Below are 20893 nucleotides of genomic sequence, written 5' to 3' on the forward strand. Positions count from 1 at the left end.
AGTAAGCCAAAACATTAGCCACTGATTTGAAAAGATATAGTTGTTTTCTTTCCACCAAGACACTGTAAGGATTAGTATTTTGAGATGACGACATTTGGAGGAATCAGATTCTAACCATAAAGCATTTCTCTTTTTCACAAAGTTATCACAGATCCACAAAAATCTTGTCTGTGCACATAATTATTTTTAAAATTGGTAATATTGATAAATGTACTGGAGAGCAACACTAGATATGCTCATTTGGGGCACATATTCCCCAGATTTATTCTGAGTTTTGAATAACTCCCTTAAGAAGTTAGTTGGGAAACTCACTCAAAATATTGTACTAAAATTCACATGTGATCCTAGGCTTATTCAAACAGCTGGAAAACAATTAGCAAAGCTTTTGGCAAAAAATAAAGACCTAATAAAGACTGAAGTTATGAGAGCATTACCCCGAATTATTTATATAGTTCAAACAGAAATCCACCTGAGGATAGAAGAGAAATATTCTACTTAAAGGAAAAAAAAGACAAAAAAATTCAACTCTTGACAGAGCAGCAGGAGCTCGTGACTCTTGCTTTTTTTTATTACTCAACATCCCACTTACAGAAATATGCGCAAAGTTAAAAATGAAACAGGATTGAACTATAGTTATACTGAAATAAACAGGACTAGTGAACTGTATTTGTGGAAAACATGTCTACTGTGATTAGATGAGTATAAAACATCAAAATTTGTTCTGCTAACAAAAGATTTTTTTTAATAAGTTATTGGTCTTGAGAAAAGAATATAGCGGTTCAAAAGCAAGCTGAGTTCGCTCTTCCTCAAGCACCACCAGAAGAAATACAAATTCAGCAGCCCATATGCTCTTTTTTTCCTTCAGTGGAGATGGCAGAAACACGACAAGTCTTTTACAGGGGAAAAAAAAAAAAATAAAAGGAGGAAGAGAGTCTCAGAGCCCTCAGCACGTGTTCTCCTCCTCTGTGCTATTCTGCAAGGTTAACAGGACAAAATGTTAGCCTAGCTAGATCCAAAGGACTTAAAACATTAATGTTTCACACTGTAAAAGTGTCTTTCCCTCAGCTACAGGGGGAAGCTCGCGATAAAATCAGGAGTCTTAAGCTTCAGTGTTTATGTCTAAGTGCTTTGTCGTACACCTCAGCAAACAGAAAACATGAATATGAGGTGAATTTCTCTTTATGCAAGCATTTTAAGCTTACCTATAAGTAAGTTTATCTATAAATAAGCTGGTAGAACATAGCAGAAAGTCACTTACCCCTTGACTAGTTCAACTGCAATAAAGTCATTGCCATCACCACTGTTAAAGAGGATGAAACCATCAGCTGAGGTCGTCTTGAACTGAAAGAAGAGGTGCATGGATGTATAAGCCTGCAAGGTGGCCAAGCTCAGGTAGCTGCTCTTGGTCTTGAACGTCACAGGGTCAGCTATAATGTTGCGGAGACCAAAGCGTGCCTTCAGCTCGCAATAGTCAATGTCACCATTCTTGCACAGGTCAATGTAGAGCATCCCATTGAACATGAGGCTCTGGAGGTGGCCAATGAAGCTGGAGGGGATGACAGAGATGTACCGTTTCTCCGTCATGATCCCTGTCTCGATGTTGTGGAACTCCAAGCGGGTGTGATCACCAACCATTGTGCCTGAAGGACAGAAACAAGGAGGAACACACAGAAAGCCTAGAGGTCAGTAACAGGTTGTACGGAGCCCTTCACCCTCCAGTTTCCAAACTAACAGCAGTACTAACTTAATCCTATCTGATCACTGTTCAGCAGCTTGCATAAGAATGAATGTATAGACTCTTGGTGGAGAGGCTTGAGTCTAGCAGTTGCCAAAACCTGGCAGAAGAGAGAAGACAGGACTAAAGGGTCATGGGCAGCAAGCTCTGTATTTTTCCCTGTGCTTCGCAGACTTCCTTGTTTGCAAAGACGACTAGGTCTCTCCCTTAAAGCCTACAGTGATCTGTTTGATCCAACAGTCCATCTACCAAACGATTCAGACTTCCGAAACAACTCTTACAAGTGCACTTCCTGAAAACACTCAATAAACATAGATTATTATAAACAGAATGACAAGTAAGAACAGTCATAAACTTGCTAGTATTTATTCAGTCAGTCATTCTCTCCTGGTGCCTGATGTTATTTCTTTTGTTTTAAGAGCACGGCAGGAGGGAAACACACAAGAATGCAACAGGCAAAAAGCCTTCCATGTATTTAAATCATCAACCTACCACTTGGGCTATTTGTCACATTGTGACGGATTTTAACCTCTCAATTAAAATATTCAAGCTATTCAGTATACCAAATATGCCAAACTACCCTTGAAGCATATTTAAATGTTTCAGTAAGCGTGCTAGCCATCGTACAGACACAGAATCCACACAGACAGATGAAATACAACAGTATGCTAAAAGACTGGTTTGAGTACAAAGACAAGTTGGGCAACATCAGAATGAAAATCATTACAAACAACCTTATTTTAGTCCTCTATAGTTCTTCATTAAGATAGTTTTAACTATTTGGTCACACAAGCAAGTATCCTTTCTACACAGGTCTTCTGCCATTTCATATATAACAGGAATAATATCAAATTCATTAATCACTCAACATTTAATTGTTTTCTCATCATTTAGTGTACAACCATTATTCAAACTCTGCTACAAATACGCTGTTATTTTTTTCTCTCATGAAATTTTCTGCAATGTTGGATTGAATTTATGTGGCAAGGTGCTGGCTGCGTGGTGGCCTCTGTGAGGAGAGGCTGGGGCTGCTCCGTGCCGGACACAGCCGGCTCCACCCGACCTTCCTCAGGGCACAGCTGAGCCCCTCAGCCAAGACTGTGGTGCCTGGGGGAAAATGTGTTTAAGAAAGGGCAAAATGCTGCCCATGAGTGAGGAACAAAGGGAAAAAACCCACACCAAAACCCCTTTGAACACCAAGGTCAGAAAAGGAGGTGGGGAAAAGTCACCTCAGGCACCAGAGTGGAAATTCTCCAGTAGCCCGTGGAGAAGACCATGATAGAGCAGACACCCACACCGCAGCCCATGGAGGAGCCCCATGCCACAGCAGGTGGATATTTCCTGAAGGAACTGCGGCCCACGAAGAGCCCACACTGGAGCAGGTTTTCCTGACAGCCTGTGAAGAGGACCCATGCTGGAGCACTTCATGAAGGATTGCCGCCCATGGGAAGGACCCACACTGGATCAGGGGAAAAGTGTGAGGAGGAAGGAGCGGCAGAGAGGAGCTGCTACAGACTGACCACAGCCACCATTCCCCACTCCCTGCACTGCTGCGTGGGGCGGGGGAGATAGAAGAGTCAGGAACGAAGGAGGAAACCTGAGAAAAGGAGGGGCTGGGGGAGGGTGTTTTACTTTTTGTCTTTGTTTCTCACCATACAACTCTGGTTTTAATTAGCAATAAATTAAATTAATTTTCCCCAAGCCAAGCCTGGTTTGTCCATGACAGTAATTGGTAAGCGATTGCCCTATCTTTATCTTGAACCATGAGCCTTCCCATCCTATTTTCTCCCCTGTTCTATTGAGGAGAGGGAACGAGAGAGCAGCTGGGTGGGTGTCTGGCAGCCAGCCATGGTCAACCCACAAGTTCAGCAGCACAGTATGCTAATTATCCTCAAATATTCACTTCATCTTCTACCACTCCTGCAAGATTAAGGAATATTACTTTTAATTTTATATACACAAAGCTGAGGAACAGAGAGATCAATATATAAATAGTTTGGGATCTCAAAAAAAATATTTGACATTCAATTTAGTGGAATATGTAACAACTTCAGAGCACGTACTGGTTTTGAGGCTCGGCACTTCTAGAAATAAGATCCTGTATTGGGTTTGCATGGCAAAGTTTTGGTAGCGGGGGGGCTATGGGGGTGACTTCTGTGAGAAGCTGCTGGAAGCTTCCCCTATGTCTGATAAAGCCAATGCCAGTCAGCTCCAAGACAGACCCGCCACTGGCCAAGGCCAAGCCCATCAGCGATAGTAGTAGCACCTCTGTGATAACTTATTTAAGAAGGGGAAAAAAAGGAAAAACCTGCACGACAGCAACTGCAGCCAGAGAAAGGAGTGAGAATATGTGAGAGCAACAACTCTGCAGACACCAAGGTCAGTGAAGAAAGAGGGGAGGAGGTGCTCCAGGCACCAGAGCAGAGATTCCTCTGCAGTCTGTGGTGAAGACCATGGTGAGGCAGGCTGTCCCCCTGCTGCCCACAGGGGTTAACCATGGAGCAGATATCCACCTGCAGCCCGTGGAGGATCCCACACCAGAGCAGGTGCATGCGCCCAAAGGAGGGTGTGACCCCATGGGAAGCCCGTGCTGGAGCAGGCTCCTGGCAGGACCTGTGAACCTGTGGGGAGAGGAGCCCACGCTGAAGCAGGTTTGCGGGCAAGACTTGTGACCCCGTGGGGGACCCATGCTGGAGCAGTCTGGTCCTGAAGGACTGCACCCTGTGGAAAGGGCCCACACTGGAGCAGTTCATGAAGAACTGCAGCCCTTGGGAAGGACCCACGTTGGAGAAGTTCATGGAGGACTGTCTCCCATGGGAGGGACCCCACACTGGAGGAGGGGAAGAGTGTGAGGAGTCCTCCCCCTGAGGAGGAAGGAGCTGCAGAGACAACGTGTGATGAACTGACTGCAACCCCCACTCCCTGTCCCCCTGCACCACTGGTGGGGGAGGAGGTAGAGAAAATTGGGAGTAAAGTTGAGCCAGGAAGAAGGGAGGGGCAGGGGGAAGGTGTTTTTAAGATTTTGTTTCATTTCTCATTATCCCACTCTGATTTGATTGGTAATAAATTATTTTTCCCCAAGTTGAGTCTGTTTTGCCCACGACAGTAATTGCTGAGTGATCGCCCTGTCTTTATCTCGACCCATGAGCCTTTCGGTTATATTTTCTCTCCCCTATCCAGCTAAGGAGAGGAGTGATAGATTTGGTGGGCACCTGGCGTCCAGCCAGGGTCAACCCACCACAGATCCACAATCCCAAATGAGTACCTCCCAAAAGGACAGGTACAATTATTGATCAACTGTGAAAGATCTGACTTCAAGGGACTTATCCAGCTTTCCATAGGAACTCTGATGTAGAGAAGTCAATTCCTCTGGGCTGTATTCACATGCCTTACATAGAGGTCCCTTTCCTCTTTTTTACCATGTTATGTCTCATTCACTACAGACTTTTCAAAGGGGATCTTAAAAACAAGCACCTCCTTTAATACAAAGACCTATGTCAACCTGTTTGCTGTATCGTCCTTTCTTAATGTAACCAAAGCTCCTGTGGAAAAAGGACAGCAGGAAATACGAAATTAGACAACATCAAAATGAATACAAACACCAACCTATCTACTTTCAACTTTTCCCTACTTTTGCATGTTTCTCTACTTAACCTTCTAGTATGTTGCTAATATAATTACTGCACAGGTAAAGTCCTTCGTTTTATAAAGTTTTCCAAAGGAAACAATCACACTACATGTTGGGCCCTCTGCCTCCAATAACATTTTAACGTGCTGGTCAAATTCACTTAGGTTTAAAAGAAGAGAAAGGACAAAAAATTTCATTTAAATTCATACTAGTTTTGTGAAAAATTGACACCTGGATAAAGACCTGAATAAATGTTTCCAGTATGCTACAGACAGACAAAATTTAGCAATAATATCCTGCTGATTGCATCTGCTGGTCAGTTAGCATATATGCAACTCTTGACTAATCATTGCAAGAGGTATTTCTGAGTCATTGTGACCTGAGAGTCACACCGATCACCATAGCTGAGTCCAGGACAAACTCCTCTTTTAATTCCCTGGTTCATATCAACTGGGACTTACAAGCTTTCTCATATTCTGTGCTATCTCCTGAAATCTCCTAGCATTTCTCACCTGAACAGTTCCCAGGCATTAAAAGACAAAAAAAAGATATAGTGATAGGCATTTCAAGACTTTTCCTACTATTCGCAACATATTCTTTTTTTCTGTTGGGGATAGAATGAAAGCAGAAAACATTTATGAGACATTTGGATGATACATCCTGGCTTGTGATGTATAAGTAGTCAGATTAAACGAACTGATGGTCTCTTTCTTGCTTAGGTCTTCTTGAAACACTGAAATATTCCTAAATCACCTCTCATGATCATGTACAAAGTGCAATTTTTCAGTTTATATTTTGTCCAAATGTGATCAAGTTTTTGCAAAGACAGCAAACAAGCACAGTTATTAGAAAAAATGTTCTCAAGTATCTATTCAAAATATGAAGGGAAAATATTACGCAAAACTATTTTTTCCACTTATTCCTAATTTTAGCAGTGGATCTAAATTTAAAGACAATTATACAAAGACCATTGACATGGAAAGCTTCAACCCAAGCAGATACAGCTGGACAAACTTACAAGAGAGTCACATGTTTCTGACTATTCAGAAATTCAAGTGTCAGTACCAATGCAAATGTTTTTAAATCCTGAAACAGTCCTTTACCAGAAATAATAATATTTTAGTTTGAAAAATGCCAGTTCACAGGAACTGAAACTGTACATGGGAAAGTTTGTTTAGACAAACCATCTCACTTCCACTACTGTGATTATTGGGGGCTGTTTCAGTTTTAGTGTTAGCAAATGAAAATTTCATATTTTTCCAAACCAGAAGAATTGTATTTTCTTAAAAATAAAATAAAATCTTAAAAATCACTTTAAAAAAAAAAATCCCACTTCTTTACTTCAAAAGATTAGAAAAAATAAGATGTAGAGATGTCATGGACCAAGAGCAAGAAAACTCCTCTCCTTAGCTCTTCCACTCTTAGAGAAATGCAAAGAAGAAGTTGTTGCCAGAGTAGGAAAGAAAAGCCAGGCCTGTGAAGTCTGGAGTACACAGGGACAGGGAACCCAAATATAGGGGGCATTAGAAATGGAGTGAGGGAGGTTGGAAGAGGTGAACCCAGAATTTTAGGTGAAACCCAGAAAAGGTGAAAAATGAGAAAACTGGGACTGGCTTAAGAAAAATAGGACAGTGGTAGTGCAGAAAGTTAGGAGTAGTTCAATGAAAAGCTGAAAAGGACATGACAATACAAGACCAGAATCAGGACAGAGATGCATTTTCTTAAGAAATCATGGAGTGAAATCCAGTATTTTCTGATTTAATTAGCCGTCAGCCTCATCTGCAGAGCTCTCCTCTAATTCCTCCACTGTGCTCTGTAGAGAGTTTTGTAACTACTACAGCCATCAGCAGCTCTTTAGTTCAAGTGGTAGCAGACAGAAAAAACTCCAGACTCCCCTGCGGTATTTGGGTGCTAGCAAGATGTTGTAGGAAGGAATATGACTGCTATATTTGTGTTTCATTTATCGCTGATGTTCTGAGGTCTGTTCTGAGGCGGGGGGGAATGTGGGAGGAGGGTTTTGTGATTAAGCAGCACAATGCTGTTCAGAGGAACTGGATTCTGTTTCCCTCTTAGATGTCCTACAGGAAGCCAAGTCAGTCACTTCATTGCAAATTTTTCACAGGTTGTCATTAATTGTCTAGACCTAATTCTCCAAGTAGCAGAGTTGAGCTAATTTACAGGATCCAATTTACAGACATGCTGAGTATTTGCGCATGCAAATGACTGAAAAATCATGTCAAATTGCTACCAAATACATCCAACTTTAATCTGGTGCCTTGTTTCCAAACCTGTAAAATGGGAAAAAAAGACACCTACTCACTTCATATAACATAGACATGGGAATAAATCCAGTTACAGCTTCTTAGCTCTGTATAAACATATTGATGAGTAGCACACAACACACACACACAAAAAAAAAGGGGGAAAAAACAACAGCTCTATATTTAGAGCAAAATTTAGTTGGTATGCATTGTTCCAAACAAGTAATAAGAAAGAAGGCGGCAATCAAATAGGTTGTTTATTTTTACTGGGGGCCCAATTTAGACTTCTGATCTATACCTAAAGACAGCAAGAATCCTGTGGAAAAATCTATGTGACCACATCATTGAAGACTGTATCATCTGCCCAAGGAAGTGGGATGCTGATTGCACAGAAAACCTTAACTCTGGCTTTTCTGACTTTTGACTTTGCCATGATGGCATTCTTTTAACAGATATTTTTAGTTGTAATGCATCTTTAATTATGTAATTCATATACATGTACATATGCACATCCTATTTTAGTATAGAATTATATCATTATTATTTATAAACTCAGTTTCAAAAAGGCAGATGGCTTTTTGGGGATTGAGGTGATAATGCAGAGTGCGCCATCTCATGGTGCTTGCTAAAAAAGCACACCCAGAAGAATTGTTCTCCTAATGCAGACATAAACAGGATGAAATGCTTACCAGCATGTTTCACTAATTCAGAAAGTTCCCTCCTAAATAAAATTTCATTTTCCTACAAGGTAATGTTGACTAAGTCTCTGCCAATTCCAACAAGGAGAGGGAAAGATATGTTTGTGATTGTCTCTTGCAAATTTTCAGCCTATATAGCACAGCATTTCCCTTCAGAGGGAAAATATATATCAAGTCATTTTCCTGCAAAACCACTTCTTTGGGTTTATTTCAAAATCCTGACTCATGGCTTTCCAAATAATCTAATTACCACATTACTTAAAATTAATTGCATTCACACAGTAGAAAAGAACTTTTTGCAGAGATAGGATATAGTATTCTGGCACTGCCTACTGCAGCTGTTCCTTCTAGTTGCCTTCTGAGTAGAAGCTACTTAGAAAAGAGGACGTCAGCATTTGGTGAAACAGCATGGGTCACAACTAAATGAACATACCCATATCAGTGTTGCATCCAGGGTTACCATTCTTTGCAATACTATTATCAGCCTTCAGACTGCTGGTGTTTTCCTCAAAAACCCAGTTCCTACAGTTATATACAGCTATGAGAATTTTAGACCTTCAAAAAAAGAAAAATAAGTTTCTGGCTCTTGCAGCTGTGGGGAACTGAACCAGAAAAGTATCACCTTTTGTAAGGGCGGGGTGGAAATCAATTTAAGTACCTTGATCGTTTCAATGCAAATCTCATAATTTGGGAGACATCAGCTTTTCTTCCCCCCTTCAACTACATTTCTCTACAGAAAAAAGCAGGAGCTCAAAAAGCTGTCAGGAAATGCAGGAAAGGAAAAAAAGGAAAAAAGAAAGAACTGACACACTCTATACATTACAACCTGATATACTCTGGTGAGTTAGGGTCCTCCCTAACCTCTAAAACGAATTTGGGAACAAACTGCTCTATTTGTTTTTTCTTCTGGATGGCTCTGAGCCATGAGCACAGGAGCTTGGGGGAAAAAAAACAAAACAAAACAAAACAAAAACACACCCCAAAAAAAAAGCAGCAGAGACAGAAATCCATATTTCCTAACACATCTATCAAATCTGGGTTTACCATCAAGGAAAAGTTTGTACAGAGGAAAGGTTTAGAGAGCCTTGGATTTGATTCCACAGCACTGGAAACCACCACATTTGCAGTTCACGAATGAGGTATATTCACAGTGTACCCCAAACAGAGCCTGGCACAAGAGAAAGTGCTGCTTAGCACCTCTGCATTTTTGGGTACGTGCAAGCTCATCTGTCCCCTAATCTGACATTTCATATCATTGTAGTTGTCACAGAAGTTTCTGGTGCTGGCTAAGAACAGTTAGTCTCTCTGAACTGAACATTAGTTTTCAACATAGCAACACTAAATATACAAGAAGTAACAGGAAGGGGGGAAAAAAAAAGATACACACAAGAACAGGGAGAATGACTATAATGGCAAAGAAGAGACTGTGAACAGAGATACAAAGATAACGACCAGAAAATACTCATACATCACACTTACCCTCAGCAACATCATCATCCACCATCAGCTTGAGGCTCTTTCCTCGCCGAACTACCCGAACAGTGTGCCACTCGTTGTCATTGAGTTTCTGCCCAGCATAAAGAGTTTCAGGTCCCTTGCCTGGGGATGGTGATAGGTACGACAGTTAAAGCCAGACCCCCATTTAGTTCAGTATTTGCTCAATAGGAAAAAAATCACCAAAATCAACCTGGTGTGATACAGACTAGTAGATTGCGTAGGTGTGTTATGACCTGTAATCAGTCCTCACACCTACACCTTCCCAGCTCAGAGGGAAGTCAGAGTCACAAACTCTTCCACTCCGTGAAGTGCCTTCCTCCGCAGAGCCCAGAGGTCACATGCATTTAAAACAGGGGTAGAAATCTCTCTTGTGCTATGGTATTCATTTCCAAACGTCACATTGTACAGGGCACTGCAGTATTAGAAAAACAAGCTGGTGACAGAAATGTCTCTAGAGTGGAGCCGTTACAGCAGAATTTTGCTCTCCTAAGAATCTGGATTTACAACAGCCCCAAGGTGCTTGGGATTCTTTTCAAACTTAATCACACTGGTTTCTCATCACTTAGGTATCAAACACCAGGCTGGTTTCAGTCTTAAAAAAAAAAACACACAAAAAAAACCCCCACAAAATCTCAAACCCCATCCCCCCAAATAATATTTTTTTTAAAAAATTTAAAACCACAGGAAGACAACCACTCACCAACCTGGCTGATTGCTCTAAGGTTCTTTGGCAAAGTAGCCTGGCTATAAGGTGCTTACTTCACCCCCTGAATTACAGGTCCAAAGGGAAAGAGGAGCTCTTTCTTCTCCAAAGGGTAAAACCACAGTTGCCCTTGCAAACAATGCTCCTGGGAAAACAGCATTAGTGCTACCCATATTTGTCGAGTTTTGCTACTCACCCATCACAGTTGACAGGCAATTACTTAAAACATTAATTGTTCAGATTACAGGACTGGAACACCTCACTCATGTCAAATGCTAAGTGAAATTGAATAATGGTGTGTGCTAAATTAAAAGCATCTATGCTCATTTCAATACAGTACTAGAGTGTTTTTTGACACAGGTATATCAGACAAACGCAGAATGAAGACAGCAGAACTTGTTGCACATCAGGTCTGGGCCCATTGCTCAAACTGGCAAAAGGGGAACCCAAGAAAGAAAAAGCAAGACACATTGAACATATTAAAAGAGACAGGACAGGGACAACAAGAGGCACTGCTACAGCTCAGCTTACTGCACTGGTAATGTCGGATATGCAGATTATTTCTCTATGTTTGTTCAATACAAGCAAATCAATCTTTTTATTCAGATAGCCCATGAACAGCATTTCTTTTGGTCAGTTTTCAATGGACAAACATTATTTTACTCTATTTAAACTGTTTTCTTTTCAAATGCTTTCAAGACCTTTACGCAGCAGGTGGGTTGACCTGAAAAGCAACAAAATTGTGCCCCCATTTTTCATTTGCACACTGTCAGTTGAATTGCTGCTCCGTGTGTAAGCCCCCATTGAATTCCAAGTTGTTCCAGGAACTGTACATACAGGGACTCCCACATCTGGATGCTAAACTTCATTTCATTGAGCATGATGACTACATGTGCTGTTACTATGTGTGATCAATTTTTAAAAGACGACTTGAAGATTCCTAATCCAACAGTTGCAGATGCTGGGGGGAATAGAAAAGAAATGGGCCACATGTAGCAGAAAGATAATGCTCTCCCTAAGTACCACCTCCTACCCAGTAAGGCATTTTTGTGGTCTTACAGCTAAACACACAGAACTAAGTGTTTAGACCAAAGTTGGTGGGGTTTTTGTTGTTTTGTAGGATTTTTTTTCCTCCTTTCAAGCTATCTGCACCTCCATCACCCTTCAACTAGGATAATCCAGATGTAGGAGGAAGCAAAGCAGAAGGTTACCTGAACAGAGAAAAAGAGTCAAAGATTTATATCTTCCCTTTGTGCAACAGTTTTTTTATAATAAAAGACAAGGAAAGACAAGGAACTCTTGGCAGCAATGTTACGAGCTGGACACCTGGAAACACTCTATTCGTAACATTTTTGATGAGATGGCAGTTGGGCACTAGGTAATTTTTGCAATTTATTTAATTTTTATGAGTGAGAAGGAAAAACAAAAAGAAAGTTTCTACTGTAGCAATAACTTAATAGTCAGGCTGGCAGAGCATGACTCCTGTTGGTGTCTCTGGCCTTCTTGGTCATCCCATCCCCCTTCCTAGTGTCCTCTAAGGAACTGTATATCATACAGAATTGATCACCCACTCTCAATTTTCAAACTCAAATGAGGCAGACTAGTACGTATTCCTTTGGTGCTTTGCACTGGCAAACACTATTTAATCAGAAGCAAAAACATCTCTCTCGGGCATCCCCATATTCTGGACATTAGTTGAGCTGCAGTTCAGGCTTCTTGAGCAAATATTACTTGATTCAGCTGCAGCAACTCCTCCTCATGCTCTCATGAATCCTTTGACACCTACTCAAAACTTGTGTGCATATTGTTCATAAAAAGCAACTAGTATATGCTTTCAAACATGGAAGAACTCCATCCAATCTGCCCGGGATGTCCCAATCGTTATCTCTATATCAAAGGTGCACTGCTGCTAATTAATAGCTTGGCCCAAATAGACTACATAAAAGTGCCAAGAACAGACAAAAATCAAAAAGTAATTCATGCCTTCTGAAAATCCCAAGTTGCTTTCCATCCAGCCCCCAAGAACTCGCTCATTTAGAACAAACAACTGGTCAGAGGGATGCAGTTAAAACAATAGCTCTGAAAACACCAGCTGTTATCCACCCTCAGTGGTTAACAGTGCACAGAATTTCCCTCCTATGAAAGGCAAAGGAGAAAGAGGGTTAATCCCCTCACCAGTTCCTCACAGGTGGATCAAAAAGTGTGCTTTTACCCTTGGTGCAGGCTGTCATTATCTGATCCATTTACATGATTAAAATGACCTTCATGAAACCAGGCTATCTTCATTATTGCATATCTTATCCAACATTACAGAAGAGGTCAAACATTCAAGTCTACAGAACAGCAGAAGAGATGACCAGAAAGGACATTGCCAGATTGACAAGAACGAAAAAGGCTCTTCCTCATTACAATTACAACGATAAACAATTCTACCGTGATACACTAATGCTTTTTAGAGAAGACCCTCAGTGACAATAAAAAGGTTTTATCTGCTTTTTTCTTAATTAAAATGCTCAGCTGCCATCTCAGCTTTGTTCAGTAACAAGATGCATTTTTCTGTCTGTTTTATACAACGCAAAATCCCCCAGGAATGCCAACAGCACCCCAAGGTAGTGAGGGGCTGGGAAGGGGAAGGTTCTTTGCCTTTTTTTTTTTTTTTGGTGGGGGGAAGGGGAAGGCATTGGTTGTTTTTACTTACACGTTTACAAAATGACCAGGAAAGTTGTGGTTCACTGTGAAAAACGTGTGCGCACAGATTTGTGAGAATGAATCACGAGACAAGCTGGACAGATTCTCTCAAAGCTTACAAGAAACTGATCCACCCTATTTAGGCATTATTCAGCGTTCCCTAAAGAATTTTCAGATGTGACCAGTACAACCATAGAGTGGGATTCTTCATTGTAGCTCCAACAGTGTGGCACAGGGAGGTTATGAAGTCAATGCCCCACCTGTTTCTCATCCCCAATGATATTAATAGTGCTTTGGAATATAATATTATCTTATATATACAGACTATATATTTAGTAATACTCATGAAATAATTATGCATAGTTATGCAATATGGCAGATATGTAGCTGTTACCATATCAAACACATAATTCTCTTCTCCATATATTGTCTTTTCAAAAGGTAGGCAGAAGGTATTCTAGGTCCAAAGATATTCAGCCACAATTTCTACAGGCAGGTTTGAACAAGGCAGGGGATGGGTGGGAAGGGGGAAGAAATAGGTTTAAGGACAAAGACGCTGCCAATTATTCACACACCTTTATGGCTTCCTGATATGTAGCAAGTTCCTGCAAAGGATAGGGCGAATATCAAAATACAAGCACGGCTCAAAAGCAGAGCTGGCAACTGCTCTGAAAACCTTCAATATCTTTTGGACTTGATTGAATATAAGTCAGTAGTGTAAATTTTGTTGTATGTTTTCAGGCAGCACTAGTATGGACAAAGTGTATAAAGGTCTTTTTCTTGACCGGGATCCACTGTCCAACTCCAGGAGCATTGTTAATTGCTAGGAAACAACTGGCAACCCCAGACTCTCAGTACGTTGCAGATGTTTATGTAGAAAACAACACATATTCACAAACATACACACTTGTTTTGCTCATATACAGGTTTTAGAATCCCCCTTTTCAAGAAAACATTAGGAATAAGCAGTTGCACTTCCCTACAGATAGTCAGTACCTTCGCTGGGGACCTTACCTGCACCAACCTTTCCATTTCCTCAAGGAACAGGATCACCTCCACGTACTACCCCATGTTAAACAAAACATAACATACACTTACGAAACAAATGCTTTTAGTAGGGCATACAGAGAAGTTGTGTTTACAGCATGGCTTCATTGGGAAATCAATAAAGTTGAGCATGATTTATACCAGCCTACCCAGAGCAAAGTTTATTTATTTACATCCATACAGCAATAAAAAGTGCACACACAAAATCTTTTAAATACCCACAGAATCAATTAGCCTCACAAGTGCAAGTAAGAATGCCCCCCAACAGCCAAACTAATCAAGTGCATGGAATCAACTCAGCAAATAAATGAAAAGTAGCAAGACCACCCTACTAGTTCTCTCAGAAACGTATCCCAATCTCCCTGTAAACTTGACAAAAAAAAAGTTAAGCCTGGTTTGACTATTTGGATACAATCTATTTTAAAATGACTTTACAAAAAAAAAAAGCTCCTTGCTTTTGCAATAAATACATGTAGCACCATATTGAATGACTGTTGCTTTCATTTATGGACACCCTGGCCAATGGCTGTAGTAAGACTCAACATGGATTCAGGCAGCATTCAACATGATTGCAGCTTGTTCATAAGGCTCTTAAACAAGACTCAGTGCAGAAATTATGTTGTGTGTCTTTCACTTGACGTGAATATAATTTGTGATTAAGAACAAAAAAGGAGACAATTTGATTGCATATATGGTACAGGTCACACCTGGCACAAATTGTGCTTGCGTCTAGGTTTTTCCATCAAGGGCAGTGGGTTTTTCTCCTCATTTGCCTCAATTTCACTGCTGCTGAATTTTAGCACTTTTAGAGACTACATAACTACTGTGTATCTCTACAACAGAATCATTTTTAACAGACATCAGGAAAACATTTTTGTTAACAGAAAACTGATCCCCCCTAGAAGCCTTTAAATAGGAGATTACAATTTCAGTGAAAGGATGTTTCAGTTCTTCCAAAGACAATTTTATTTTGACTTAGAAAACATTAAAAATATTTCAACTTCCAGCAAAATGAAAGTTTTCAGCATTTAAAAATAAAATGAAGTTTTTTATTATCTATTCAAGATATTATTAATTTTTAATGGTAATAGATGTTTTCCCATTTTTATTGAGGGAGCTATTTCTGCTTTTAAGGAAAGAGATTCTATTTTACATTCACAACCAGCAGGGAGTCAAAAAAGGACATGGAAGTATGAAAAAAAAATCAAGTATTCATGCTTTTAAAATTAAGATTTACAACAGTTTAACTTCAAAGCGATTTCAGTCAGACTGGCTCTACCTTTGTTTTTAGATAGGGCTGTCACATGACACACCTCACATAGGCCAGAACACCATATACTTCTGTTCCTAACAGATCAGGGCAACAAAAGCTTCAGCGTAGGTATAAAGAACTCAGAAGCTGCTATATTGTGACTCATCTACAATTTGCCTAAGGAAATATTTGTACACACTAGATTTTCAAAGAGCAAAGCTCAGAAGAACTATTAGTGTAAGCCAGGCAGCAAGGCAATGACAGGAGCAGCTTCTACTACAGGGACTACAGAGAGCAGCCGCTAGAGGGAAACAACCACATTCACTAAAGCTGCTGCTTAGGTAGTTATATGTACAGAGGAATTACAGTACTCAAAGTGCTGCTTTCCAGAGTTTCACCTGCCGGTATATTTTGCTTTGAAGATGACTACACCTCAGTGATGAATAAAATAACTCTAGAACTTCAACTCAGCTTCATCCCCTTAATAGCAAATACCTGTTCACTTCAGGTATATTCATTTAATGGATGCAATTTGCCACCCAAGAAATGAGTCTACAGCTCAAGAAACATGCAAAACCTCACAGAGTTTTACCATAGGACAGAATTTTAAACCAACTATTACAGCAACAATTATGCACAGATTTTTGCAGACCACAACGGTAATAAAGAGGTAGAGAGATTCTATTTTAAGACAGCTTTACATTTTATTAGCTTTCCAGTGATGCAGTACTAATCAAAGCAAGATGCCGGTGTGACAAAACTAGAGATTTAACTCTTCTGTTTATTCCTGGGTAGATATAATAGTACAGGTACCAAAACCAAACAGCCTCTCGCTAATCCCATCAATGTATCTTACTTGAAACACAGATGGACTGTGCTACCAACAGCAAGACAACTGGAGTTTCTCTTCCTGTTTACTTTCAAATCTCACCATAAATGCTACAAAACAAGTGGATTAATCATAAGGATAGTGAGAAAAAGATGGTGGAGATAAGGCTGAGACAACTGGAGTGAGCTGTATCATGCAGGCATGCATATAATGGCAACGAAATAATTTGACTGCTTACTGGCTGGATGAGATTCAAACTACTTATCTCAGAGCGGAAAAAACATGAATCAAATGTATGCGTCTCTAAACCAAATGCCCCCAAAAGCTCTTTGCTTTTGTTATGTTAGTAAGGAACTACATTAGAACAGGCTGGAGAAGCCTGTATCATCCGATTTGGTGAGCCTTCTCATGCTCTAATTAACTCTATTACTTTATTGGAAGGAATTATTTGAATTTTGGAGTTATGTGATTATTGTTATAGAATTTTTTGTGCTTTTTTTTAAAAAAAAAAAAGTATTAGAGCAGCTACTTCTCATCTAAGTCTGAAAAACAAGGAGACCAGAAAGCAAGACAAATCGGTTGAGATGTGGAAATACAGTGCCTTAAAGTAATTGCAGATATGTGTCTTTCAGGAAAGGATCAGAGACCACTTTCTAACAACAGGATAACATCTTCGTCCCCCTCATTCAGAACACAGAAAACAATAGCAAAGAATGGGACGCCTCTTCCCAAAGACACATTTGACAGTTGAACGGACAGTTGAGTCAGAGGAGAAACCCAGATCTTTGAAGCTCCAGTCCCAAATATTGCATTAAAAAAAAAAAAGTTGTTTAGGACACACTGCGCGGTCCTCACTAACAGCGCAGTGTAAGAACAGAAGACAATCCTGCTACCAACACTTCTTTATTCAGATACCAAGGGCAAAGACCAGCAGCATCACGCATTCAAAGGATCTAAATTTCTTTCTCATTAAGGTACCTTCCCCTGTGGCACCTGAGTGCCTGAGGTGTTACAAATGCACACAGAGTTATCTGCATGGTTGCTAGGCCTGTTACATGAACTAGCTTCAATCTCCCTCTAAGAGCATAACCGTCAGCATCACAGAAGTTATGTCCAAGTATGATTACAAAACTAGCAGGATTCCAGTCTTCTGCAGGGGGTGTGAAACACTGCATATGCTCTCAGGGTTTAGTTCTCTTTTTGCAAAGCTACCTCCATTCTGAAGCTTGCCACTCTTTTTGCGATCTATGGTGCCAGCTGAGTAGTTTTTAAATTCTCCATTGCGTGTTAGCCAGTATTTATAAGTCTACTGAGAACCATGTGTACTGGGAGGGAGAACATCAGATGCATATAAATCATACAATTAACAAATACAAACAGCAACCAAATTTTGCAAGTGGAGACCTTGCAGTTTCAGATGTTACTGGTACACTGTGTGTGCATAACTGGTAATGCATGTTGGTCCCCTTTGCCTGAACTGAGAAACTCTGGTGAGAAGAATGGTAAGTGGTAGTTGGACCTACATGCAAGAGTCTCTTTACTTTGCTTAAGGAGCTATTGAGGAAGGATCAAATGCTTCTGGAAAGCTGAGGCATCAGTAGTGCAGACTGGAGGGCATTTAAAAGCTTAACCATCTCAAAGAGGTGTCTTTCACATGAAATAGAATAGACCTTAGCTGCTGTTACCTTTCGAAGAGTCATTGACTATTCTCCTGTCCCTTAAATAGGAATGGTTAGCACAAGATGTAGCAACACAGATGATACTATCCTGACTGAAATTCCTCCTGATATTTCACAGATAGAGCATTGGTATGTATTTTACCAATTTAAGGTAAGTCACAGTAAGGACTATACAATTCCAGGTTACATAGCAGATAATAAGTATGACCCAGTAAAAGAGGAAAAAAAGGATTTTATGGGAAAGTTTTACTGAATTGACCTATTGACTACAGACATAGGATAGTCTCTCCAAATGCTCCCTTGTCCTTTCTCTTCTCGAGCTGTAAGTTAAACCCTTCTTTTTGGTTGCCATCCTCTAAGCCTTTCCTTTATATCTTAGCATTTACAGAATTCCTCATTTTTCCAGGACACTACAATGCTAATGAATCCTCAAAATAAGGTTAGGGAATACGGCTGACCACATTTTATGAGGCAGAAACTGGAGACAAAGTTGCATTGCCTAAAGCGTCACAGCAAAAGCTTGATCTCTCTTGAATACGTGTTTTCCTCTCCCTTTAGCAAACTTTGCAAAACTGGATAAAACCTGATAGGAATTTGGAAGCCAGAACTGCACAGACTACTGACTTTAAAGATTAAGACACATCCAGCAGCAAAGAAGCTAGTTAGAAGTCTGGCTGCAAATAATTTCTTTAATGCCACTTAACCCTTCTATTTCCCAAAACCTCTCAGCAGTTCTTCTGCATACTCCCAAAAGAACTGGGACACTGCTAGCAGAAACCCATCTGGGTGATAGCAACAAGATCTGTATCCACTGATGAAAATCCGCCTCAGATGATATACAGACACCACCAATCTCAAGTCTACTGGTAGCACACATGGGTTCCTTTTACCTGAACTGAGAAACCCAGATGAGAAGGATGACAAGTGGTACGTAGACCTACATGCAAGAGACTCTTTATTTAGCTTAAGGAGCTATCAAGGAAGGATCACCTGCTTCTGGAAAGCTCAGGGATCAGCAGTGCAGACTGAAGGATAGTTGAGGATTTACAGATAAAGATATCATCTGAGGCAAATATTGAGAACTCCTTTGAAATTCAAATTTTAAAGTCACAGCTTTCATGTCAGTTGAGGAGCATGTAAAGGAAAAAATGCCCTGGGAGAAGAAGGGGAGAGAATGATAAAGCTAAGCACATGTGGCTTTAAACATATCCACACCTCTCTGCCCCCAGTGCTCCCAATGACAAACAGCGTCTATTATCCAAACTGATGCCATCCCTCTTCTCAAACATACCTCCCGAGTCACTCAATTTCATATGTATACCTTCATACAGACCCTGTATATTTCATACAACATCCACACATAATTCTAGTATCACTAAAATTAGATAGGATTACACCAGAGAATTAATTGGAAGGAATCATCCTAAAAACAGCCACAGACCAGGAGAAAGAGAAAACAGAAAGCCAGCAGATCTCTTCCCACCAGGAAGTAGACTCATTCCTGCAAAGGTACCACTAGTGTTTGGGGGTCTCCTTTTCTTGCCCAACACAGAGAAGTTAATGCTCACTTTAAGAAGACCAGAGCTCTGACAGCAATGTCAGAGTACAAATAATGAATTAAGCACAAAGAAGGAAAGTGGTGACTTTATAGCTCCCAAGATCTGATGCCTGTGCATTTTCATCAGCCACCTTGGTTACAAGGGTTATGAATCTTATGCAGCACACTTAAAATAGTAGTAGAAGCCAGAATTGTAAAGTTTCTAGAGGAAAAAAAAAATCTAGTTGTATTGGGATCACATATTAGTTCAAGCTGTTCAAGAGACATTTAAGCAATAAGGCTGTTTGACTGTCAAGCAATAGTATATGCTGGCCTCTGGCTAAGTTGTAAAACCAGTAGAATTTGATTAATGGCATAAGGTGGTCACAAACATCTCTCTAGCAGTTTCATTTCCTGTTGAAAGCTTAGTGACAAGCATTCTTTGTTTTCCATCGCAAGTTTGGAAAGACATCCTTTTGCTCTGAGAAAACATTACTTCTGTGTTGCCTTTTAGAAGGCACACACAAAAAACCAACACAAAACCCCCACAGCCTCTTTATTTCCTTCTCCGGTTGTCTGTTAGTGGAGGTAGTGGTTGTTACAGGGATGGGTAGATTATACACACCTCTGTCCCTATGTATTTTTCCCCTTGATGTCTTTATTTCTAGCCAGTGAACAGCTTCTGTTCTGCAATGTTGAGCAAACCAGTATTTCACTCTTATTCCTATTGTTCACAAGAGCACTGTGAGAATTAATCCATGTGTTTAGAAAGCATTCAGATCCTATGATGAACAAATGCTGCAACACTGCTAACATTTACACAGTCCATACCATCAACAAATATATTAGTTAAAAACTACCACAGCAGCAGAATATTTACAGATTCTCTCTAAAACGTGGATCTATAGATTCTAGAATCAGCGCAAGATAAACACCACAGCAACTAGAAGAGAACATCAAGTCCCGAGTGTCAATCAGTTGAGGAAAATGGATTCCCAGGACATAGCACCAGAGTGCTAACACGGACCGTGATACAGATGATCAAGACTACTATACAGGGCAAGAGTCTTATGCTCTATACAGTTCCCTTGATTTCAAGGGCAATAAGCACTTCTCTCAAGAAGGGTTTTTGGTTGGGGGGGGGGTGTTGGTTTTTTGGGTTTGTTTTTAAATGAAAATGAATCATCCTAAGGTGCCTTATCCTTTTTCATTTGCAATCCATTGCAGAATCAGTCAGGAAAAACCAATGCTATCAGTTAGCTCATCACACCCCGAGAACATTAATTATGTGGGAAAGTAAAGATTTGACCGATTATTCAAGGCAATAGCCAAGCCTGGA

General features: G+C 40.3%; 1 protein-coding gene across 1 annotated transcript in view; it reads right to left on the reverse strand.

Moving 5' to 3' along the window:
- Positions 1 to 20893, reverse strand: part of LOC142082818 (neurexin-3) — a 487905-nt gene that overhangs the window by 183615 nt on the left and 283397 nt on the right. The window contains exons 7-8 of the mRNA XM_075151407.1: positions 9802 to 9921; positions 1259 to 1640 (exon numbers count right to left, since the gene is read on the reverse strand). Of these exons, the coding sequence (XP_075007508.1) occupies positions 1259 to 1640; positions 9802 to 9921 (502 nt within the window). The remainder of the gene's footprint in view (positions 1 to 1258; positions 1641 to 9801; positions 9922 to 20893) is intronic.

This window comes from Calonectris borealis, chromosome 5 (assembly GCF_964195595.1).
Source record: "Calonectris borealis chromosome 5, bCalBor7.hap1.2, whole genome shotgun sequence".
NCBI lineage: Eukaryota > Metazoa > Chordata > Aves > Procellariiformes > Procellariidae > Calonectris > Calonectris borealis.